Here is a 23,680-nt window from a genome sequence, read left to right as displayed (position 1 = left end):
TATGAAAGGACTGAAAATTGACCACTGGGTTTAATAATTTGTATATCAATGGTGAAAGAGGCTGAAAAGGATGGTTTACATGGGATTAAGAGAGAATGGGTGGGGAGGATTTGATAATACCAAGGATAACTATTTTGAGAACTGCTACAAAGAGAAAGAAAAAAATGGGGTGGTAGCTTGTAAGAGGATGGATTAAGACAAAGGAGACTTTTTTTCCTCAGTTCAAGTTTAATAGAAACTACAAAAGATCAAAAGTGATACCCTACCACTGTACACATCAGTTGGCCTCTCCCATAATACAGCTCAGGCCATTCCCTCCAGAGGAAGAAAGGCTGGCAATTAGTATTTAGAGTATAACTGAGTGACTGAGATGGGGAAGGGTAAGCTCAGTGGAGGAATTGAGTTCAAGGAACTGAGAGGCTAGGGTGGTAGATCATATACTTACATATTGGAATCACCAAGAATTGACACAGGAGTACAGTTAGAGTGACTATGAGCCAGGAGTTCATACTTATGAAAAATGGGGAGGAAGGACGTGAACAGATGTAGACAAAAGCAAAAAGAACAGCAACACCGAGGGGGAATAATGGCATGAGATACAAACTGGATGGTTTTAAGGAGAAGTGATAGAGAACAATCTGAAATTGGCAATAGGACCTAAGGAAACCTTCTACCTCATCTCCAGATCAAGTGGTACTTGAGAACTGGGGATAAAAACAGCCACCACTTGGAGAGTGCTGCTGGAGAAGGAGGGGGGAGTGACGCTTACATTCAACTATGAAGATGAAGGGAAAGTTCAGGGAAGAAGTTGAAAAAGAATTCTGCGGATAATGAAGGTTGGGGAGGAGTGGATGAAAGGGGCCAAATAAGGAGAGGAGTGAGTCATTTGAAAGATGGGGTTTCTGATATTGACTGGTGTGAAATAATAGAAAAGAAATACATTGGTCTCTGCCCCCAGTTCCTGGCACAGAGTTCCTAAAACCTTCGTGATTTCCTAAGTAAAAAGAGCACTGGGAACATCTTTTGTTCTAATATTTGGCCTTTGACCCTGGTTCCTGACACAGAACTCCAAAATTCCTTAGAGTTTCCTCAGTGATGGCAATGTCCTTTGTTCTAATGAGGTGACTCTGTGTGGGCTCCTGGTAGCTTCATGAGTAGGGTTTGTCACCAGAAAGACCAAGCCAGCATTAGAAGCTTGGAACTCTCAGCCCCGCCCCCATGTCCAGGAAGGGGAGAGGGGCTAGAGATTGGTTTAATAATCAATCATGCTTACCTGATGAAGCCTCCATAAACATCCCAAAAGTATAGAATTCAGAGAGCTTCCAGGTTGATGAACACATCCACGTACTGGACGGTGGCACACCCTAACTCCACAGGGACAGAAGTTCCTGTGCTCGGGCCCTTCCAGACCTCACCTTATGTGCCTCTTCATCTGGTTGTTTTATTACAGTAGAGGATGCCATCCTCTATGGCATCGTCTATTACAATAAACTGGTAGACATAAGGAAGCGTTTCCCTGAGTTCTTTGAGCTGTCTAGCAAATTATTTAATCCAGGGAGAGAGATCATGGAAACCTCCAATTTGTACCCAAATTAGACAGAGGCTGTGGGTAACCTGGGGACCTTCTACTTGCAATTAATGTCTAAAGTGGAAGGTAATCTTTGGGGATACAGTCACTAATCTGTGGGGTCTGTGTTAACTCTGGTTAGTGTCAGAATTGAATTAAATTATAGGACACCCAGCTAATGTCACAGAGAATTGATTGGTGTGGGAAAAAACCCATTTGTATGGTGTCAGAAGTGTTGTGAGTATGGTACTAGTGTGAGAATAAAGGAGAAACACACAGGAGTATTTTTTTCCCCCCTAGGGAAACTGACATAAACAGGAATAAAGGGCAGAATAAAATTAGTCCTGGTGAATTCAAAACACATAAGTGGATTTGTCCCCTGTAGACAGATGAAAGGAGGTTTGAGGAAGTAGGGTATTAGCAGCCTATGAAGCCTGCTTATCCCCTCTCACGATGGAGGTAGAATGGCTAGGGGAAGGATTTGGTCCCAGTGCATGGATCTGGCTTTGACCCTATTGAGAGAGGGGAAACCTTATTCCAAGAGTCAGGAGCAGTTTTGACACATGTTGAAGAAATTGAGACTTCCAGAAAAGCTAGAATTTATTTTTGACGTCCAGATTCTATGCCTAATAAATGAGAATAATAAAATGTATCCCTACAGAACTTAGCCCAGGGCATGTCTTATAGTGGGGAGCCCAATAATTGTTACACAGACACTCTACCTTTCCTTTGCCCAGAGATGCAGTCTTTGTTTTCCTCTAGTCCTAAAAGAATTAGTTTGAAAGATAGCAATTTTACCCATAGACCTTTAGGAAGCAAACTATTACACTAGATATAGAGAATTTAGTACAATGTCCTCATGAAATAAAATCACACTAGATGTAAAACAATGGGATGAAGTTAACCACTTAGTAAGTGTAATAACTTGCATCCCAGTAGGTTACCTTCAGTAGTTATCTATCTGTCCCCATCCATCTATCCATACATCCAATTTTATTGAGCATCTGTGCTCCAGACACTGTGCAAAGCATTGGTAAAGAAACTAGTTATGATCCCCACCCTTGTGATGTTTACAGTCTAGTGAAGAAAAACATTGATCAAGGTATCACGTGTATGATGAATGCTATGAGATCAGAGTTTTCCAGAAGACTATAACAAAGAAACATAATTTTTAGTCATTCATTTGCCAAGGATTATCTGAAGCCAAGTTTTCAAATCCAAAGGACTGATATTCTGTAAACTCATTTCTAGAATAATTCCATCATAAGAAATATGGTGGCCACAGCAGGAGAGTGGCATAGCTATAGCATCAGGAAAACCTGACAATCCCAACTTCTTAAGCAAGGTTCTTGCCATTCACTGTTATAGGGCGTGGTGTCTTCCCTATCCCCTTCCCAGAACCTAGTTTAAGGTTCATCACATAGTAGAACCTCAGTGTCATTTAGTTGGATTAAAGTATGCCACTTACTCTGCAACAATGGGATTGCATTTTATCCACAAATGAAGTCTTAGGAAGAACCACACATCTAGCTGTTCTTCTAGAAGCAGAAGTGTGCAAACCAGAGCATGCCCTTGCTCTCCCCACCTATGAGATGAGGGCACAACGGTGAGGCCAGTTGTGCAATGATTTGCTGAGACAGTTCCCCTCTACCTAGTGAGGTCAGTAGTCCTCTCACTTTTCAGATGAATAAATCCACTTTAGAAACACAGAGAAAGTTTGACTTGCTCTTTGTTCACTACATTTTTGTTGGCTACTTGATGGCTCATTCTAAGCTTCATCTCATGATTCTTGATAGAACCATCCCAAATCATTCACTGGCTGTTAAACTGCATTACTCACCTTGTCATACTTTATTTAACGTGTCATTCTATGCTGCTACTCCAAAACCAGATTATAATATGGTATATCCGTGTTATTCAAAAGAAATACTCACTGCTACTTGGTGGCAAAAATAATCCATTGATATTTCGAGGTTTGCTGTGATAAAAGATACAACTGATCTTCACACAACCAAGAGGCTGAGTTTCCCAGAAGCATGAAATGCTGCAGTTTTGCTAGACAAAGGAGGTGGGGGAAATGTAATGATCAGATGCCATATTCACAGTACATACAATGTGCTACAACACAACACAATGTGACAAAAACTACTGCAATTGCTGATTTAAGATCACCTGTGTTTCTAGGCTTTGAGTGTTTCTAAGCTCTGCTATTTAAAAGGTGCAATGGATTTCCTAAAATATACTTGCCCATTTTTTTAAGAATTTAAATTGAGCAAAGTGCAAAATGCCTAAAATTAAGTAATGGGAGGAAAAATCATTTCTTCTCAATTGTGTTGTAAGAGTATAGTTCAGTATTATCGAAGGGAGATGCTTTTATCAAACGTGATGATGCTGAGTAATTCTACCTGCATTTCCATGTGTCTAGATCTACAAAGTGGATCTAAACATTTTCCTTCTCTCCATAATGAGCACACAGTGTCACTGCCAAGGGCCTCTTCACAGTGTCGGAATCGGCACTGGGAACCCTAAAAGGAAAAAGTAAACAGTATAGAAAACTCAATATATGAATGTTAGTGTTTAACAACAGATTACTAATCAACTAAAGAAAATATGAGGAGATCAAATTAAAACTTAAAAAAATACTACAAATATAAGGCCATAAAGTCTAAATTCTAGCAAACCAGTCTAATTTTAATGAAAGACACAAGATAATCTAATGATTAAATAGTACAACACGCCATGAGTCACTGATAAAATTCTCCTTCTTGTTATCAGTTAATCCATATGGCTCACTAAGGATAAACATATAAAAGATCAGTGACACGCTTAATCACAATCCAGTGACAGAAGGATCTAATTTTTCTTTCTTAAGAAAGCCAGAATTTTTTAAAGAATCATCATCCATATTCTAATTGTAGAGATGATCTCTATTAATCATATCTTTTATTAGATAATTGTTTTCTTACTCAGTTTATGGAGATACTAAGTGTATTTATATAGGGAAAGTGAATGGAGCTTAAACTTTATATTATTGTGGAATTTTAAAAAATTAGCACATTGTGCTATGTTACATTACATGTATATGCTATATGCCCTTGGTCTACAATTGTGCCTATACATTTACACATTTATATCATTATATCCCAACAAAAGCAGATGTGGATTATTTTAAAGGGCTGCTATTTTTTTTATTTTATATCTTTTACACATAGATCCACAGTTGGGAAAACTTCAGGTCATTGGCTTTTGGGGCAGAGGGTGGGTAACATAGAATAAAAATATCCTATTAAATTCATCCCTTTTTTAGACACGTATTTCAGGGTTGTTCCTTATTTTTTTTCCCACCCTCTTACTCTCTGTCTTCAGCCTCTCTCCCTTTTAAGGTGGATCTGTAGGTCTCTTAGTCCAGGATAGTGGGCAGGAACCAGATAAACTGGTATTTGAACTCTATTTTGCCCATAATCAGAAAGTCAATCTGTTACTCACCCTCTCTGTGCCTCAGTTTCCTCACCTGTAAAAAGGGAATAAAGTGCCCTCCTCACAGATTGTTGTAAAAATTATGGGAGATAAAGTATTGTGATTGCTACTATTATTTTTATTTTTTCATTTATTTATTGAGAACTTACTAAGTATTTGAGGATACAGCAGTGAAATAGACAAAACTCTCTGCCTACATGGAACATAAATTCTGTTATTTCCTATCATCCTAGGGTTTAATCTTAAAGTAACAGGTAAGAGAAGTAGATCTCATTCTTACAGTCAAGTTGACTCCATTCAGTTGTCCTAGCAGAGATGAAATGCTTTAAACCAGACACAGCATGTCTTTCACTGGGTTCATTCTGATATGAACATGAAGCTCCAAACACTGAATTTCTACATCTCTTATTTGGTTTCATTGAGATCCATTAATCCTAATCACATAGATTAAATATTTTTTCCCATTTTAACTTTATAAACTTCAATTCATGTTTGGCCAATTTGTTTGTATTACTTTCTTTTCCTTTTTCCATGATATTATTTGCTGTTACTTTGACAGGGGAAAATTCAGTAATTTTGTTAATAAATTTCAAAATAGGGGGTAAATTAGATTTATTTAACTGTTTGATAGTGACCTGAATTTAACTATTCGAATTTATATGACTGGAATCACATTAACCAAAACAGTATGATGTATCATATAATGTTTCAATATTAGGAATTTGATGTTTCAAGGAACCATAATATAGGCAAAAGTGCCACACTGAGGATTAAAAAGCCAGGGGCATATAACTGGCATATAGAAGGGTAGTTTCAAACAATTTTAAATTATCCCAGATTTTATCAGAGAAATTCAATATATCAAAAATACATGATAAGGATTTACTTCAGATTTTAAATACATAAATTATTTTGTGGGAAAATAGTAAATTTTGATTCAGCAATGCAAATTATTGCCATATCTTCCTTCATTCTACTAAAAAGCTTAAGCATATGAAGTACCGTAAATTGTACAATATTTACCTTTATGCATATGGAATTAAAAAAGAAATAGCAGTCATTCCCAACTTCTGCCATTTTCAACTCTCTTGCTGCTAATCCTATGTTTTTTAGTATAAGAATTGCAGGAATGCAAATATAAGAACTATGAGTGTGTAAGGGGAAAAAATAATTTCTTTTCCACAGTCTTTCAGGCTATCAGTAGTATTTTTAAAACTGATCTCCTGTTGACAGTGTATTACACAATAGATAATTCTTAAATAAATTTAAATTAGAAGATACCTTCTCTAGCTTTGCAGAAATGTTGAAAGTGGTTGCTAGTAAGCACACAAACTCAAACTTCCAGAATTTTGCTCACTGTTACCTAATCCATTATTTGCTCATCATAAATGACCTCACATCTAACTGTAGGCTAGGTTACCTTAGTGAATACTGTACAGTAATTTCTCTTACTCAATTCTAGTATATTGACCAGAAAAAGCTAATAAAAATAAAATAGTATGTTTTACCCTTCAATGTTCTGATTAAAATTGGAACATAAACTAGTTCATACTTTCATAATTAAGAAGTATTAAGTATTTCACAAGTAAATATTTTCTCAACTCATTTCTATATATGATTTGGAAACAAAACTAAAATTTTTAAATAGGTAAATATACTATCTATATTTCAAGATAAAAGTAAAATTATTTAATTATGTACTCACCGCTATCCACTGACTTGACAAAAATCATTCAGATCGCGATATTTAATAGATGCCTGAAAATAAATTGGACTACTTATTCATCTTGTAGCTATATTCCATTTACTCTTCACCCATCATTAAAAGGGGAATAGCTTCTTCCTATAGCAGAAGGATTCCAGAATGCTTGCAAATTTTGAGAATTTGTTGAAAGCAAAATGAAGTACTCTGATTCCCAGAATGAGACATTTCAATCAGCAGTTACTGAGGTCTTCATCTTAGTATCTTTACTAAAAGAACTAGAACCTAGCAGAAATTAATAAAAATATCCATAGAAGGTAACTTAGAAAATGCCATAGAGATGACAAATTACAGTAGATCAAAATGTATTTTTAAATTGCAGTGTACTTTTAATTGTAAATTTAAAAGATCAAGACATATAGATTTTCATTTTGGTTAAGTAAAAAAGACTAAGTTGGTATGAACTTTTTGAATACACTGCTTTAGGATAAAAATCTAGGAAATAAGCTAAAATTTAGAAAAGAGTTATTCACCTATAAGTGTAAATAAAAGAAAATAATAAAAAGAACTACGTATTAGAAGTAAATGAAGTAGAGAATAAAGACTTGACTAAAACCTTGGAAATAATAGCAATGATATATAGAAAAATCTAATATCTCAACTTTTGTTTTGCCCTACCTTCTAACTCTAGAATAACAATGTACCCATCTTAAGCACATAGGTTATTGGGAGAAACACCCCTAAGAAATAGCTTTAAGTGGTCTTTGCCTCCAGATAAACTTCCTCTCCGCCTATGAACTTTTAGCTGCATTGGACTATTTTCAAATACTGTTACCAAACACCATTGTTGCATGATTACATTAACATCATGATTAAAGCCATTGTGAGAACCCATGTTTTACATAGGGGAAAGGCTGAAGAAATGCTTTTACCTCTTGAAGTTAGTTTTGAACAATTATGTTCCATTAGAAACAGTAAAAAAAACCACATCAAACCCAGAAGGGAATTTTTTTTTTTTTTTTTTGCCATTGTAAATAGATCTGTGCATTTTGGTAGTGTTTAGAATGCCTGGAACCCTAATTTCTTCTTTTTTTCCAACTCTCTTTTGCTTTCCTTTTTTTCTTTCTACCCTCCCTCCCCCCCACACACCTTTTCCTTATTCTCTTCACTCCTTTCCTGTTGTGAAATTCATTCTAGTTTTTCAGGGAAAGCTATGACTATACCCAGGACGATTTTTTCTCCCTGTAATGACTAAAGAAGAGTTATGAGAAATTTGCCTGCACAGCTCAGGGTAGGCCTGAAAATTCTGTGTTTTTGTGTTGGCCAAGGTACACTCTGCACTGAACTTTCATTTTTGGTTTATGCAAGAACACTAACACATGAGAGAAAAATTATAGTCTTTCTTCCAGTTTGTGTTAACACCACTTTAAGTACTGGGGCTGGTAGTCACTCCTTGCTGACTCTTCAGACTTATGAGAATCAGGCAAAGGGGTTGGCTGCTACCATCAGAGAGAGTAGGAGTCCAGATTGTAACTGTGAATGGGTTCTGTGGCTGTCCCCTGCGTTGGACTCTCCTGTTTCTGCCAGAAGCTTTGCTCCAGGCACTGATGAAATCAAAGCACTAGAAATAAAGAGTGCTTCCTAAAAAATGGTTAGCTTTGTTGCTACTTTCAAACAGCAAGTGGAATGTTTTGGAAGATGATCTTTTCTCAGAAATGATAGAATGTTGGGACTAAAAGACTCTGTGGCAGTTTGGGAAATGACAGTTGAGAGTTGTGACGGTTATTTAATTGTTGTCTCCTTGAGACCAATGAAACAAGCTGCTTTTTAGGATTCCTCTGGAGGAACAAAGTCACGGTTTTTGACTACAAAATGCTAAGACGTTTCTGGTCCCAGGATCTCACATCAGGTGTTTTTGCCCCAAACCCCCTTATTTATTTATTTAATTTATTTTTCCTAAGAGAAAATCAAAGATAGCAGAAGAGAAAGTAAATACTTTTATACAGCAAATCTCTTCCATCCCTCCCCTCTGAATCCAGCAATCAAAAACCAGTGAATTTTTCGGAGGGTTATTTTATTCTTTGGGAATTCCCTTATACATAGATAACTCCAAGTGAGATATAGTCGTTTAATTTTCTGGGGGCTAAATCAGGAAACTGCTGGGCAGTCTGATACCTGCAGATAAGACAATTATAGGAATGAGACCTGGGCATTGTCCAGACATATAAAAGATGGCAGTAATCAAAACTCCCCTACTAGGGACTACTAGCTTCAATGAGATAGAAAGGCTACTATTACTAAATATTTAATATTTATTAATTTTTATTCAGTCATTGACTGTCATTACTTACCCTCCAAAGTTCTTTTGAGCAATAAGTCAAAGCGGTTTTTACCTCTGCAGTTGATTGACGACAAGTACTCAAGCCATTTGGACTCTGTTGGAGCTCATACTTAACTAAGGTAAGTGAGATTCCTATGAAAAATTGAGATTGAAAGCTGGTTGTTGGTATTCGTGTGGTTTTGGATTGGTCTAAGGCCACAGTTTGCATTCACTCTGGAAAAGACACCAGAAACAATTTTGACCATATTATGCTGCACAATGAGGCGTAATACAAACGGTAATTTTTCTTTTTTGGGAGGGTCCTAGATGTTTTAATTGTAGCGTTTTCTAACATTTTTCCAGGGAAGTTACTTTTCATTTCGCCTTGAGATGTCTCCGGATATTTTTAAGCTTCTACAGTGCTTCTCCCAGGAACATATTAAAGGGAACAGGCAAATCGGTTTCATCAAAATGGTGTTAAATCGCCACCTAAAATGACTCATTACTTATCACTTGATAGCATTTAATTTTCATAAATATCATCGGCTACTAATACACACACACCAGAAACGGATCTTTGTGTTTTCAAGGTCATCACAACCCTGAGGGACGCTCGCGAGAGCACACACGGAGGTACCTTGGCTTCCGCACTACAACTCCCAGAAGGCTCCGCGGCCAGGAGGCCGCTTCCGGGCGTGCGTCCCGGCCCACCTCGATGCCGGGGGACGCGGGAGCGCGGCCGCTGGTCCAGCGCGCGGAACGTGCGTGGCTTGAGTAACGCGGCTGACTGCTGTGGATGTTGTCCTGGCGCGGACCCGGCGCTGTTCGTAAGCGCGCTTTCCACTCGCACTGCCTGTGGACCCACCATGAGGCGCCTGGGCTCGGTGCAGCGGAAAATGCCGTGTGTGTTTGTGACGGAGGTGAAAGAGGAGCCTTCCACCAAAAGGGAGCATCAGGTACCGAGGAGCGCGGGGCCCGCGGGGCGGCCGCGGGTGGGCTGCTCCCCGCGGCGCGGGCTGCGTTTGAACCCGGACAGGGTTCCCAGGTGCGGTGGAGCCGCCCTGCAGACTGGGGGCGGGGGCGGTTTGCAGGTTTCGCTGGGGCGGTCTAGGGTACGGGTCTTCTACGCCCCGAGCTCCAGGTTCTTGTACCTTCTTAGTTGCAAGGGAGGGAATCTGCGGGAGAATTTTTCTGATCTGGCGATTCAAACTTGCCATCGCATGGAAATTGAAAACCCGCATCTTAAGTAATGTTCCTTTCTTCTTAGGTTACCATCTTTTGAGGAAAATCCCTTAAGTAGTCGCATAGTCACCGCAAAACAAGCTTTCCTACTTTTCACGAGTGTGGTGTCAAAGTGGAGATTTTAGAAGACTTGGTTCACCTGTTCAAACCTGGGAACCGATGACAGTGTTGACAACTAACCTAAATAGGTCACTAAAGATCAGACCTCGTGTATTGTTACCAGTAATTAACTACTTGATTCTAATTTTGGTGTTCCCATCTCAAGGTTTTCTATTCTCGCAGCAACGTGTTTTACACATAGAGAGGGCCCTTAATAAATACTGGTGAATGATCCTGTATCAGGATAACTCTTTAATATATAGTAAAGTCCTTGATAGCAAAATCACCACTTATCGGTTGGGTGCTTCAACTCATCATACAAAATCAGCATGTGCATTTAACTCCACCTCCACTTCCCATTAACTTCGTTCACACTGGCCTTCTTGTCTCCCGGGCTAAAAGACTTTTAAGGCCAAGACTGCTGTGTTATTTCTAGTCCCAGTTTTTAGGACCTGACACATGGTAGGCTACTGGATAAACCCTGGTGTCATTTCATGCCAGTTTTCCATTTACCTTGATGCTTTTTACCTTATAACATCTCACTGCCACCGCTATTATAGTTCTTAATATTTTACGCCCTTATTGCACTAAATTGTTCTTTCTTGCCGCTGAGAATGATCATCATTATTCTTTCCTAGTCAAAACCCCGCAGTTACTACTAAATGTCTGTAGCAGTCGTTGTCAGGCTTTTATTTTTTAAGCCCTAACAAACTTAATTCATACGAAACAATGTCATCCTGAACAGTGGTTCATTCTAGCTGTGATTCTCAACTTTGTATGTTGCGGGTGGGAGGGGAGTAGTTTGTAAAAGCACCCTCCACCAGGAAAATAAGTCCCTTCTCTTGTTCCTCTGCAGTCAAGAATAGCTTATAGTGTTGTTTATAGCATAGCATTCAAATCCTTAACTGCAATTCAAGGATTCTCGTTAATCAGGCCCAGTCTTAAAGTGCCTGTTGGGCCCACAATGAGGTGCCTGAGCTCAGTGCAGTGAAAAATGCCATGTGTGTTTGTGACAGAGGTGCCTACTTAAAGTGACGTATCTGTTCTAGCAAAGTCTGTTTCATCCTGTGAACATACCAAGCACAATCCTGTCTCTATGCTCAGGCTACGCACTCTGCCTGGATCACTTCCAGGATTTTAAAAATTTGGAATCAGAACTTCTCTATGAAATCTTTCATCAGCTTACTTATCCTAGCGATTTCCCCTACCAAGAAATTGTAGAGGACCACTCAATTGATACTAGCTATTACTTTTTATACACACATGCCTTCTGTTTCCAGTCAGAGTTTAAAGACTTAGGTGACAGAGAAGGAGAACTTTGTGAACCCCTTGGTATCTTATGCTGTCCTTTGGACATGTCAGTAGCATAGAGTGGTAGGTAATTCATTCTTATGGAAGGGATATTTGTACTCATCAAGAACTCCATAAAGTCATCTCCTTCCTAGAATCTTTGATAAATTTAAACACACACACACACACACACACACACACACACACACACACACACACACACACACACACACACACACACACACACACACCACACCACCCCCCCCCAATTGGGCCAAACCTTGGTCCTACTGCCACAGGTTAAATTGATATCCTCTGATACCAATGTTGTAAGTTACTGATAAATCCCTAACCATTCAGTTTTATCTTAAAAATACTGAATCAGTACCCGAATGGGGCTAATTTCCTGTTTGCCAGACTCTGAAACAGTACTTCATTTATTAGTCTTAAGCCTATCACACCAGTATGTTTATATTGTACAGTGTTTTTTCACATTATGTAAGGTGAGTGTTACTTCAGATAATTTAGACTATAAAACAGTGGCATAGTCTTTCTCATAAATGAAAATAAATTACAGATAAAAAGCTGGTAAGGATCCTAGAAACTGTCTTTTCCTCCATTCTTGATACTCTTTTGGCTTGTCTTCCTGACAGTAGAAAAACCGTAAGTTAAATATGCAAACAGTTTACTACTGATAAAGCTGAAAGGGTCCGCATTTGTTTTTCTCCTCAGCACTTATCATAGCTAACATTGTACTATACATTTTGTTGCTGTTGTCATCTCCCTCCTTAAAATGAACCTTCCACCAAAGGCAGGTCCTTTTTTGTTCATCACTGCCCCAGTGCTGAGAGCAATGCTTAACCCATAGGAGGCATTTAGCAAATAATTGTCAAGTAAATGCCTGAACACACTTAACACCTGTGCTAGGGATGCAGCTCTGCATAGGACATGGTTCCTGGTGTCAAGCTTATTATGATGGATAAAGAAACGTGAATACAGTTGACCCATGAGCAATGTCAGGGGTTAGGGGCTTGGATCCTACAGCAGTGGAAAATCCGAGTATAATTTGTGGTTGGACCTCATATTCGAGTTTCCTCCATAACCAGGGTTCTGCATCCAGGATTCAACCAACCTTGAATGTGTAGTACTGCAGTATTTACTATTGAAAAAAAAATCTGCATATAAATGGTCCCATGCAGTTCAAACCTGTGTTGTTCAAGTCGACTCTGATTACAAATCTGTGGGGAAAAACATGTATTGCTATGATAGCGTAGAAGGGGAGTGGGTGATTTGTAAGAACTTCACAGGAGAAATATTTTGAAGGATAAACTGGTGATCATCCCTTAGAACTAGTGAAATTAAGAACTTCCAGGTAAGAGTGTGTGCGAAGGCATAGAGGCTATTTATCTTAAACCAGTTTTCTCTTTCTCTTTTTTAAGCCATTTAAAGTTTTGGCAACTGAAACTATAAGTCACAAGGCATTAGATGCAGATATACACAGTGCAATTCCAACAGAAAAAGTGGATGGAACATGTTGTTATGTTACTACCTACAAAGGTAATATAAAACTGTACTACAAATATTACTTATTTTTCTTAGTCACTTAAACTATATATATCTGAAATGGGGCATTGCTCTTCATAAACCCTTGGAAACCTAAGTATAATAGGAAAATAATAAAATCACAGTTGGTATATTATACTTATTATATCATTGTATCTTTCTCTTGGGGGAAGAAGGAAAGATAACTAATATTTACTTAATACCCATTAAGGGCCAGACAGTATGATAAATGCTTTATATGTGTTATCTCTAATTTGCACAGTAAGCCTCTCCATTTCACAGAAACGGAAACTGAAGCTCAGAGAACATAAATATGGGGTTTATCTGACCCTAAAGCTTGTTCTCATTCCACTGATCCCAGTGCTGATGCCATTGTTTTTACTACTATTGGCAATGTCTCTAATTTATTTCATTTTAATGTACTTTAAACTCAAATAGAAATTGTCAACTATGTTAAGGGAAAAAAATGCATTGAAAAGAGAGAAATAATCTTTGTGATTTTTTTTTCCGGATAGTGAAATTATCTCTCAATTCCAGCAAGAGAAATAGAACAGTTAAATGCATATTGGGCACATTCTTTATATCAGGAAATCTCTTCTGAAGTGCATCTTTTTTCATGTTTAATTGTGATAAAATGCATATGACATAAGATTTACCATGTTAACCATTTTTAAGTGTATAGTTCAGTGGTGTGTGCAGTTCTCATCGTTGTGCTGCTGTCAACACAGCCATCTCCAGAGCTCTTTCCATCTTGCAAAACTGAAACTTCATACCCATTAAACAACTCAGCATCCCCACCTTCCAGACACCATTCTACTTTGTCTCTAGGATTTTGACTACTCTAGGTAACTCATATAAGTGGAGTCTTAACAGTATTTGTCTTTTTGTGGCTGGCTTATTTCACTTAGCATATTGTCCTCAAGAGTCATCCATGTTGTAGTACATGTCAGAATTTCCTTCCTTTATAAAAGGATGAATAATATTTCATTGTATGTATATACCACAAGTTTGTATATACTACATAATTGTGTGTATATACCATTCATCCATCAATGTGCACTTGGGATGCTTCCATCTATTGGCTCTTGGGAACAGTGGTGCTATGAACATGGTGTACAAATATGTGAGTCCCTGCTTTCAATTCTTTGGGGTATATATCAAAAGATGGAATTGCTGGATCATATACTAATTCTTTTTAAAATTTTTTGAGGAACTGTCTTACTGTTTTCTGTAGCAACTGCACTATTTACATTCCTAGCAGGACTTCAGAAGGGTTCCAGCTTCTCCATATCCTCACCAACACTTGTTTTTTTCTGTTTTTTTGATAGTAGCCATCTTAATGGGTGTGAGTGCAATGCATTCTTTTATGTTTACTTGTGAAAAGAACAAAAGGTCCGTTCAACAGAAATGACAATGTAGTTTTAATCTGGTTCTTCATATTATGTATTGGTATAGCTAATGAGTAATATACAGTGCCTAAACCAAACTTTAATCAATAATTTTTAAGATAAATCTCTGATTTATATATTTGAAGAAACTAAAAGATTTTTTTAGACTTATATGAAGAAACTTCAGTGTGCATCATATGTGTAATCATGTATAATGGTGGCAGTTAAACAAGATTGGATTGCTAAAGAAAACGTACAGAACCCAGAGTGACAGTGCTTGCAAATTCACAGTTTATTACAGGTAAAGGATAGGCAATGCAGCAAAGGCATTAAAATGATGCGTATCACAACCAAAGACTCTCTCACAGCAAAGGGTCTGGTGAGACCAGGTGAAAGCTTCTATGGTCCCCTGCCCCGACTCCTCCCCCACCTTCCTGACAAATCCAGGCAGGACACACTTTCTTAAAGCAGGGACCACCACTGATATAGGCAGGGAACACCTCAGAAACCGGGAATCTGAAATGGAGTCTCAGCTGGGGATTTTTATATTTTGCTGGTCATGAAGGCATCTTTCTGCTAAGTAACCAGCCTCAACATCAGCCCTCTAGGAGTCTCACTGAGACCAGGTGCAACTCATTAGCCTCACTGTTGTCAATAAAGAATGCTGGCACCCGCCCTGAAACTTCTCAGATCCCTGACTGTAAAGCATTGTTATTAATCAGTGTTCCGTGCCTTGACCCCAGGGGTCAGAGCCATGCAAAACAGTTTAGCCTCACTCCACATTTTTGGGAATTAACCCTCATAGCACATAGTTCGGTTTCAGGGAAAGTGTGAATACAATTTTCTGGTTATGTTTCCATTTAGTATAGAGGTAGCTTCGGTTTCTCACAATTGCTAGTTTCTAATAAAATAATGGCTGTGGAATGTCCTTATGAAGGAATCACATTTGCTTTTATCTCATCCCCATCACTCTTTAACCAAAGACTTAAGTCTTATACATCAGGTACTGTTAGGTAGGATGTCTGTTATACTGCATATTTCCCTTTTTCTTCCGGGTTGCTTCTCTTAGAGGAGATGACTCCTACTGTTTATTGAAAAATTTTATACGGAAATGTCTTTCAAGATAAATTTTATTATTTGCGTCTTAAAACTTTTTTTTTCCTTTCATTATTTTTTTAGGTCAGCCATACCTTTGGGCTCGGCTAGATAGAAAACCTAACAAACTAGCAGAGAAAAGGTTTAAAAATTTTCTACATTCAAAACAAAACTCAAAAGGTTAGTGGGTCCTTTTTTTTCTTTTTTTTTTTTTAAAGCTTTTCATGATTTAAGTTGAAATTTTTGGCTTATTTCTTGCTATGGTGTTCTATATATTATATCCTTCTTTACAATTTAAGCACTTTGGGAAAAGAAAAAATTATAATTGAATATCTTTATATGTAAAAGCATATTCTTGAAAAATATTTCAAAATATTTTCCTAACACTTCTGTGACTCTTCATTGTAGCGTATCCATTTTATTAAAACATACAAATTATTGTGTGTGTGTGTGTGTGTGTGTGTGTGTGTGTGTATATATATATATACATACATACACATATATATATATATATATATATATATATAAAATGAGTGACACATTTTGGTTTTGTCTACCTAAGAGACAAATGGGTAATTTTATAAATCAGGCACAAATCTCAAAGGATTATTAATATTTTTAATTATTACAGTAGATGCCTCTAAATATTATATAAGTAGATATATACATTTATTGTTATATATCCACTCATTCATACACATAATCTTTATATATTTATATTCATAGTGCATTAAAAATTTACCATAAATCACACATGCTGGAACATTGGTTGCTTTAGTTAGACTGTTACTACTGTTACAGATAGTGGTGGGTTCAAAATTGAAAATTTGTAGTGTTAGTACCTTAACCCTGAGAAGTAGTCACATTGTGGTGGTAATGAATGGAGACTAATTATATGGTACCTGACATTATGGGGTTCATTAGCTGTTCCCACTTTGAATTTGTTCAGTGTTATATATTTTTTTTTAAAGTATCACCACACATAAGATTATTTAACTCTTTTAGAATTTTTTTGGAATGTTGAGGAGGACTTCAAACCTGTTCCAGAGTGCTGGATACCAGCGAAGGAAATAGAACAATTAAATGGGAATCCAATGCCTGATGAAAATGGACACATTCCTGGTATTATACATTCAATTGGAAATTACAGAACTTAATTTTAACATGGTACTTCATGGTATTTATCTGTATAGCACGAATTTTCTAAGTCTAATTTAACGATACTAAAGATGTTTCATATCAAGAACGTCCTCTCAAGTTTAGAATCTTTTCTCAGGTGGACAGTTTACTACCTGTAGTCTGTGAAGATTAATAAAGCATTGAGTGTGGGAATAGCCTTGAAGTGTTGTCAGGATGACGGTATGTTCTAATCTGAAATGGGATATTAAGCCTTTTACTTTTTAGACTGGGGATAACAATATGTATATATTTTTTGCAAAGATCCTAGAAGACTGTCTCAAAGGGAAGTGAAAATAGGTGTCTCACAGTAGTTTTTCTGGAGATGGGAAAATTTTGCAAAAGTGCGCTGAGTAGAAGGATAACTCCAGATTAAAAGAACCTGTAATGTGCAAAGTACTCTTTGATTCTAGTATTACAGAAGTGAGGAGGATCAGAACCTTTATCCTCGATGATCTTTTAGACAACAGGAAAAATCTACCAATAATAGTATGATTTAAGAACTAAAAGGAAATAATACACAGGGTACAGTTGGAGAAAAGAGGAAGAACTCCTAGTTCAACCTGTGGTGGTTAGAGGAGGCATCTAAGGAGAGTGGACATTGAAACTGAAGCTTAAGAACCAGGAAGTTAGTTGGCAAGGGAAGGGAGAAGGTCAGCTTAGGCAAACTCCCACGAAGGGGAGAGATCATGGAGTCTTTGAGAAATTTTAAATAACACCTTACTGTGGCTGGAATGTTTAGAGTGTATGACACTTGAAGCTATAAAAGTAGAGGCTGGAGATGTGGAATGGGCTCAGATCTTAAAGGGGTTTGTATTCCATCTGAAGAAGTTTGAAGTTTATCCTGAAGATGATTATTAAGCAGAGCTACAGCAGAACTAAATTTTAATTCTTGAAATAGAATTACAAGGGGTGGGGAATTGGAGATAGTAGATCAGCAAAGAGGTTATTACAGTAATCTGGGCAAATAATGAATGCCAAAGATGTGATGGTCATAATAGTGTTTATGCCCTAGTTTGTCTTCTTCTTTTTTTTTTTTTTTTGGTAAGGAATTCTCCACAACAAAGAAGCCTAATCTGGCATCAGTAGTTAGGAAGGGAATAGCAGTAACATTCAATAAATGTGGAATCAATAAATTGTTCAATAAATACTGGAACAATACAGTAAATTGCGGAACGCTTGCATCTGTCTATTGTCCCTGAAACTGGAGAGAAGGTAGAGAGAAAACTTAATTTAAAAAAAAGTTTTAGTGCTGTGTCTTAGAATGGTGCTCAGTTCTTATTGAAAATGTGAATTTTCTATTAAAAGAATGCTGGGTGCTCTGAAGTGAATAATCAAATAGGTTAATTCCTCAGCAGAATCAAGAATGAGACCTTATGATTAAAAAAAAAGATTATAATTTACAAAGTAGTAAAACTGCTAACATTTCCACTGATGTTAAAAGTGATACCTGTGTGTGATAGAACATCCAGAAAATACAGAAAATTTGCAACAAAAATTAAAGTTACTTTAGGTCTTAATCCAAAGAAAAACAGTGCAATAAAAAACACTTCTTTCTTTAAATGATAGGTTGGGTACCAGTGGAGAAAAACAACAAACAGTATTGCTGGCATTCCTCTGTAGTAAATTATGAATTTGAAATCGCCCTGGTACTGAGGCATCATTCTGATGATCCTGGTCTTTTGGAAATTAGTGCAGTGCCACTCTCAGATCTCTTAGAACAAACACTGGAGCTTATAGGAACCAGTATTAATGGAAACCCATATGGTGAGTAAATCCTTTTTCTTGTTTAGTTACAGTAGTCATTTTTAAAGAAAACTTCCTAGGTTCAACTGAAAAAAAGTACTAAAGAAATGACTAATAAACTTGGGTTATTTGTTTTGGTTTTTAGATTCCATATATAAGTGAAATCATACAGTATTTGTCTTTTTCTTCTTTCATTTAGCATAATATCCTTTAGGTCTATCCGTGTTGTCGCAGTTGGCAGGATTTCATTCTTTATTTATGGCTGAGTAATATTCCATTTTCTGTGTATGTGTGTGTGTGTGTGTGTGTACACACACCCCATATCTTTATCCATTCATCTGTTGATGGGCACTTAGGTTGCTTTTCATGGCTAGGTAATTAGTTTAGCATTAATTAACAGCTAGGAGTAAAGTAAATAAAATAATTAGCAATGAATAGCATATCAAGCATTCGAATATATACCATGATGGTTTGAGTACAAGTCCTGAGGGCACTATGGAGTATTGTTAAGGGATGAACACAGACCCAAGGTCATTAAAGCTGGAATAGCAAAATCCTATATAGAGATCAGAAGTAGACTGATTGGCAGGTGAAAAGAATCTAAGACAGTAATTATACAAGTTATCAGATACAGCGTGGCTGTTTGGTAAATACTGAATGATAGTTGAATGTGGCTAATGGTGTACAGCAGCAGTTGGTGGACTTTCTTATAAAAGCTAGATAGTAAATATTTAGGCTTTTTGGGCCATCTCTGAAACAGGCCATAGAGAGTACTTAAGTGAATGGGTTGGCTGTGTTCCATTGAAACAATTTACAAAAACAGGCGCCTGGCTGGGTTTGGTTGAAGGTCATAGTTTGCCAATTCCTGGTATAGAGCACACAAAGGTGGAATTTAGATTTAATGGCATAAGGTGCCGACTTTCGAGTGAGGGCACTTGTCTCTCTTCAAGGAATCAAACTTTTTGGTAAATTTATTCCTCAATGTTTTAGAGGCTTTTTTTAATTTGGAGGGAGAAATTTCCTCATTCTTTTTGAAACTTCTGTATGGCTAATGGCAGAGTTTTACAATTTTAGGGTTAGGAAGCAAGAAGCATCCATTACATCTTCTTATACCACATGGAGCATTTCAAATAAGAAATCTACCTACTTTGAAGCACAATGATCTGTTGTCCTGGTTTGAAGGTTGCAGAGAGGGTAAAATTGAAGGAATAGTGTGGCACTGCAGTGATGGCTGTTTAATCAAGGTAATGGCAGAAAATAATTTGTGGGATTATGTCATTTTATCTTCTTAAAGTAGAAGTGGCACTAAAATGCTCTACAAATTGCAGTAATTCTGATATGTAGTAATTTAATTTCTTCATCTCACATGCCACCATCTTTATATGATAAAGTTGTGTTTCCCAATATGTATTTATTCTGTGGGGCGTTGGTTCTTCTAGATGTGCTTCAGAATTAGAGTGATGAAAATGTCCGGAAAACCCTGCATACTATGTATTGCCTTCTTGGAAATTCATGTTGAACATTAGTGTTCTCTGAGACATCTGTACTAATAACTTAGTTTAACGCAGCATTTCTCAAAGGTACCTGATTATAGAATTTGTTGAGTTAAAAGAGTGCCAAGGTGACAGTTAATATATACAGAATGAATTCTTTTACACTTTGCGCCCTTTCTGTTTCCTGGACTTGTCTGTTTGATTTCACATAGGTTCTAGTTTGTAATGTTCAAAACTGGACCCTAGTCCAGTTTGGACCAACCCCAACTCCAAACAATTCACTGAAGCCAAAAACTTAGACATCATTTTTAACCCCTCTCTCCATCACTTCGTACATCCAATTATCAGTTCTAAAAGATTCTCATCTATTGCATCTGTGTACTTCTTACCAATTGGCTGTTGATTTTAACTTAAAACAAGATTCATGCTTGAATTATTTTATCACCCTCCTCAGCGTTATCTTTCAGTCTTATCCCTGTCCTGTCCATGCTTCACAAATGAATGAGAATACTACTTCCCTGCTTAAAAGTGTTCAGTGACATTAAGATTTTTCACGATCTGGCCCCTGCTAAAATTTCCAGAACTCTTTACCCCCATCTCCCAAACACCCACACTGTATATGTTCTTAACCAAACGCAACCAGAGCAAAAACACGATTCTATCACATGATATTTCTTTTGGTTAGAATGCCTTCTGCCCACATTTTTCAATTGGCTAACTTCTGCACTCAGCAACAGACTCTATTATTCATTACATTTTTATGGAGCCCCTGATTATGTTCCTGGCATGTTTCCAGGTGCTGGAAATAGAGTCAACAAAACAATGTCTCTGCCTTCATGAAGCTTACATTCTAATGGGGAAGATAGACAATAAGCAAGTAAATATGTAATATGTCAGGAGGAGAACAGCTATGAAAAAAAAAAAAAGGGTAAGATGACATGGAGCCTTAAATAGTGCCTGGGAGATAGTAGGCACTCAAAAGATTTGTAAGTGAATGAAGATAATACAGGCTAAAAGCTAATACCCTTTTTTTTTTCTTTTCAGGTCCATCGCCATCATCTTGGTTTATGCTGGCCAATCCCAGATACTTATATGAATTCAAAACCAGTTATTATCAACATGAATCTGAACAATTATGTGTATGCCTTTGATGCTAAGTGTTTATTTAATCACTTTTCAAAAATAGATAATCAGAAATTTGGTAGGCTCAAAGATATAATACTCAATGTATAAACTGGAAATGCAATTAAAAACCAGCTTCTTTGTTACTATATTTCAATATTGAATACTCTGCCATGTTTAGAAGGTAAAAATATCTTAGAGTTTCTGTTTATTGTTCAGTGTCTAATATAGCAACATGTCTTCTAGCATTTGAAGAAATGAATTTCCCACCTGCAAATATCTAGTCAAAATTTTATTGAGAAACAGCAAGTGAGTTTTAACCTCTGGAATTTAAAATATAATAATAAGCTGCCCAGCTTGTACAAAGGTTGGATTCAGTCCATTATACATGGGTAGTAGCATAAAAGACAAACCAACAATTCTGGACCATTTACTTTAAAAATTAAATAGTTTTTAAGCTGAATTTAATATTGCTAGACATTTAAGAAAACTTATGGCTCAACTTCATAATGTGTTTTTATCTAATCTATATATATACACACACACACATATATAATTTGAGAATATGTAAGTATATATAAAACCCCAGTTTTAAATGTTTAGGAAACTTAAAACATTATGAATGTATAGGAATTCACCATAGCTCATTGCCTATTTGACAGATATAACTTATCCTAAAAGTCTTCAAAAATACACTTTTCTAATATGTTGAAATTTTCGTATAATTTTATTTACTAAAAATTCCAGTTTAGGTAAAGGTACAAGGTATTGGGAAGGAAATCATGTAGGTCAGAGACTTGCCTGATTTCCAGATGGAACTTCCAGATGGAATTTTAACTTATAAAGTTAATAAACAGTTAAATAAAACTATAGTTAGAGGTGGCCCTTAGTATATAGGGAAATTAACAGGATTTTCCTCCTCTTCATCTTCAAACTGTTCAGAAGCAGCAACAGGACTAGTTAATTCAACTCCAAATTGTTCAGAAAGCTTTTTTAACTTCTCTTCTAAGAGAATATTTTTTTTCACTTCTTCTTTGTAATTATACTTCAGATCTTCGATTTCTTCAAAAAATGAAGGATCAAAATTTTCCAGTTCTTTTTTCAGCTTTTTTATTTCCTCCTAATAAGAACATATTATCTTTAAAAGGTATATATAGGAAAAAATACATTCTTTCTTTAGGTGTGAACTAAAGAGATTTAATTACAAACATGAAAGCCAAAGTAACCTGAATAGTCAAATATACTTATACGGCAGAAGTATTTTCTTAAGATTTTATTAATAAGGTTTCATTGTACAGTGTAAGTAACTAACTTGTTAACTGTCAAATTATTTGTTCTCTAAGTAAGTTATGTCCTGGTCTTGGACTAAAATTTATCAGCTCTTAAATCAGAGGGGATTTAATCTTTCTCCAAAATAATATTAAGATACTCTCAGTGAGGCAATCAAAAAACTTGGCTATTCACAACATGGAAGTTATTTTGGTTAAGATTCTTTGGTTAGGCTTTACTTGTATTTTCTTTACAAATATCTAATTTTCAGTGAATAATGGTCACTTGTTATAAATATATTTATGATCAGGTAAACTGTTGGGCTTCTGCCTGGCTAAAAGTTAGGCATCTGGTAAAGAAACAATTTGAGCTTTAATGACCATGTAGAATAGCCAGTGATCACTAGTGAATTTTCATATTTATGCTCTTTTGTTCTGTTTACAGATTCTTAAAGAGATAAAGCATATCAAATATCTTTCTTTAAGGGAACTATTCCTGAAAAGAATTTCAAAAGGAAATAAAAGACACTGTTCCCAATGTGACCCAAAACTTAGGAAAGTATTAAAATAATGAGCTATATTTGTGACAATTAACAATAATTTACTCTTTAATCCTATTTGTCTCAATTTTTTGATAGTTCTGTTTTAATAAATATTTTTAATACAGTCAGATGAATATAATCAACTTTGTAATATCAAGGTTAAATGTAAGTATAAAATGTGATCCCAGGAATATTCAGGATACATACTTAAAACTCGGTGGTCATAAAAACAGTTTTCAACAGCTGTTTTCACAAAACATTTATAAAATAGTTACCTTCAAATGCTGCTTTTCTAGATCTGAGGTTTTGAGCTGTGTCTCTAGATCTTTGACCTTTTCCTTTAGTTGATCAGGATCTGCCTCCAAAAAAGTGAAAATTAGACTAAGCTTTTCCCACTCTGAATAAGTTCAAGATAAAGGATTTATTTTAGAGGATAAGGAGGAAACTTATGAAACTAGAGCCTGGAAAATGTTGTCTTTTATGGTTGAAACACTTTTCAGGCTGTGAATTCTGCATGCTACCTCTGTATCAGGTATTATAATTCCATAAGCAGACAAAGAGAAGAGGCATATGTTAGGTGTTAGAAGTAT

The 23,680-nt window shown here is 36.5% G+C and overlaps 3 protein-coding genes across 13 annotated transcripts in view; 1 reads left to right on the top strand and 2 right to left on the bottom strand.

The window, feature by feature from the left end:
• The window catches only part of LOC309640369 (uncharacterized protein C12orf50 homolog), a 42,996-nt gene extending 38,904 nt beyond the window's left edge, over positions 1 to 4,092 (bottom strand). The window contains exons 1-2 of the mRNA XM_082419036.1: positions 3,973 to 4,092; positions 3,502 to 3,622 (exon numbers count right to left, since the gene is read on the bottom strand). Of these exons, the coding sequence (XP_082275162.1) occupies positions 3,502 to 3,622; positions 3,973 to 3,984 (133 nt within the window). The 5' untranslated portion in view covers positions 3,985 to 4,092. The remainder of the gene's footprint in view (positions 1 to 3,501; positions 3,623 to 3,972) is intronic.
• A 5,645-nt stretch (positions 4,093 to 9,737) lies between these two features.
• RLIG1 (RNA 5'-phosphate and 3'-OH ligase 1) lies at positions 9,738 to 23,160 on the top strand. Of its 5 annotated transcripts, XM_082419078.1 has the most exons (8): positions 9,800 to 10,022; positions 13,137 to 13,254; positions 15,828 to 15,923; positions 16,749 to 16,865; positions 18,489 to 18,686; positions 19,740 to 19,909; positions 20,955 to 21,086; positions 21,203 to 21,320. In XM_082419078.1, the coding sequence occupies exons 1-7, from the start codon at positions 9,933 to 9,935 to the stop codon at positions 21,045 to 21,047; spliced, it is 882 nt and encodes a 293-aa protein (XP_082275204.1). In that variant the 5' UTR covers positions 9,800 to 9,932; the 3' UTR covers positions 21,048 to 21,086; positions 21,203 to 21,320. The 5 variants fall into 5 exon arrangements, with proteins under 5 accessions (XP_082275203.1, XP_082275206.1, XP_082275202.1 ...); XM_082419076.1 differs by lacking the exon at positions 20,955 to 21,086 and having other exon boundaries at positions 9,788 to 10,022; positions 21,203 to 23,160; XM_082419077.1 differs by lacking the exons at positions 13,137 to 13,254; positions 20,955 to 21,086 and having other exon boundaries at positions 9,738 to 10,022; positions 21,203 to 23,160.
• The window catches only part of CEP290 (centrosomal protein 290), a 96,650-nt gene continuing 94,774 nt past the window's right edge, over positions 21,805 to 23,680 (bottom strand). For 6 of the 7 annotated variants that reach the window (XM_082418818.1, XM_082418814.1, XM_082418819.1 and 3 more), the window contains 2 exons: positions 23,366 to 23,445; positions 21,805 to 22,400 (listed from right to left, as the gene is read on the bottom strand). In XM_082418818.1, the coding sequence (XP_082274944.1) occupies positions 22,167 to 22,400; positions 23,366 to 23,445 (314 nt within the window). In that variant the 3' untranslated portion in view covers positions 21,805 to 22,166. Of the gene's footprint in view, positions 22,401 to 23,365; positions 23,446 to 23,680 lie in introns of those variants that run through there. The other variant, XM_082418820.1, reaches the window with a different exon arrangement.

Source organism: Balaenoptera physalus, assembly GCF_965194825.1.
Source record: "Balaenoptera physalus genome assembly, chromosome: 13".
Taxonomy (NCBI): Eukaryota; Metazoa; Chordata; class Mammalia; order Artiodactyla; family Balaenopteridae; genus Balaenoptera; species Balaenoptera physalus.
Note: the sequence above shows the minus strand (reverse complement) of the source record. Positions and strands in the feature narration are given on the sequence as shown.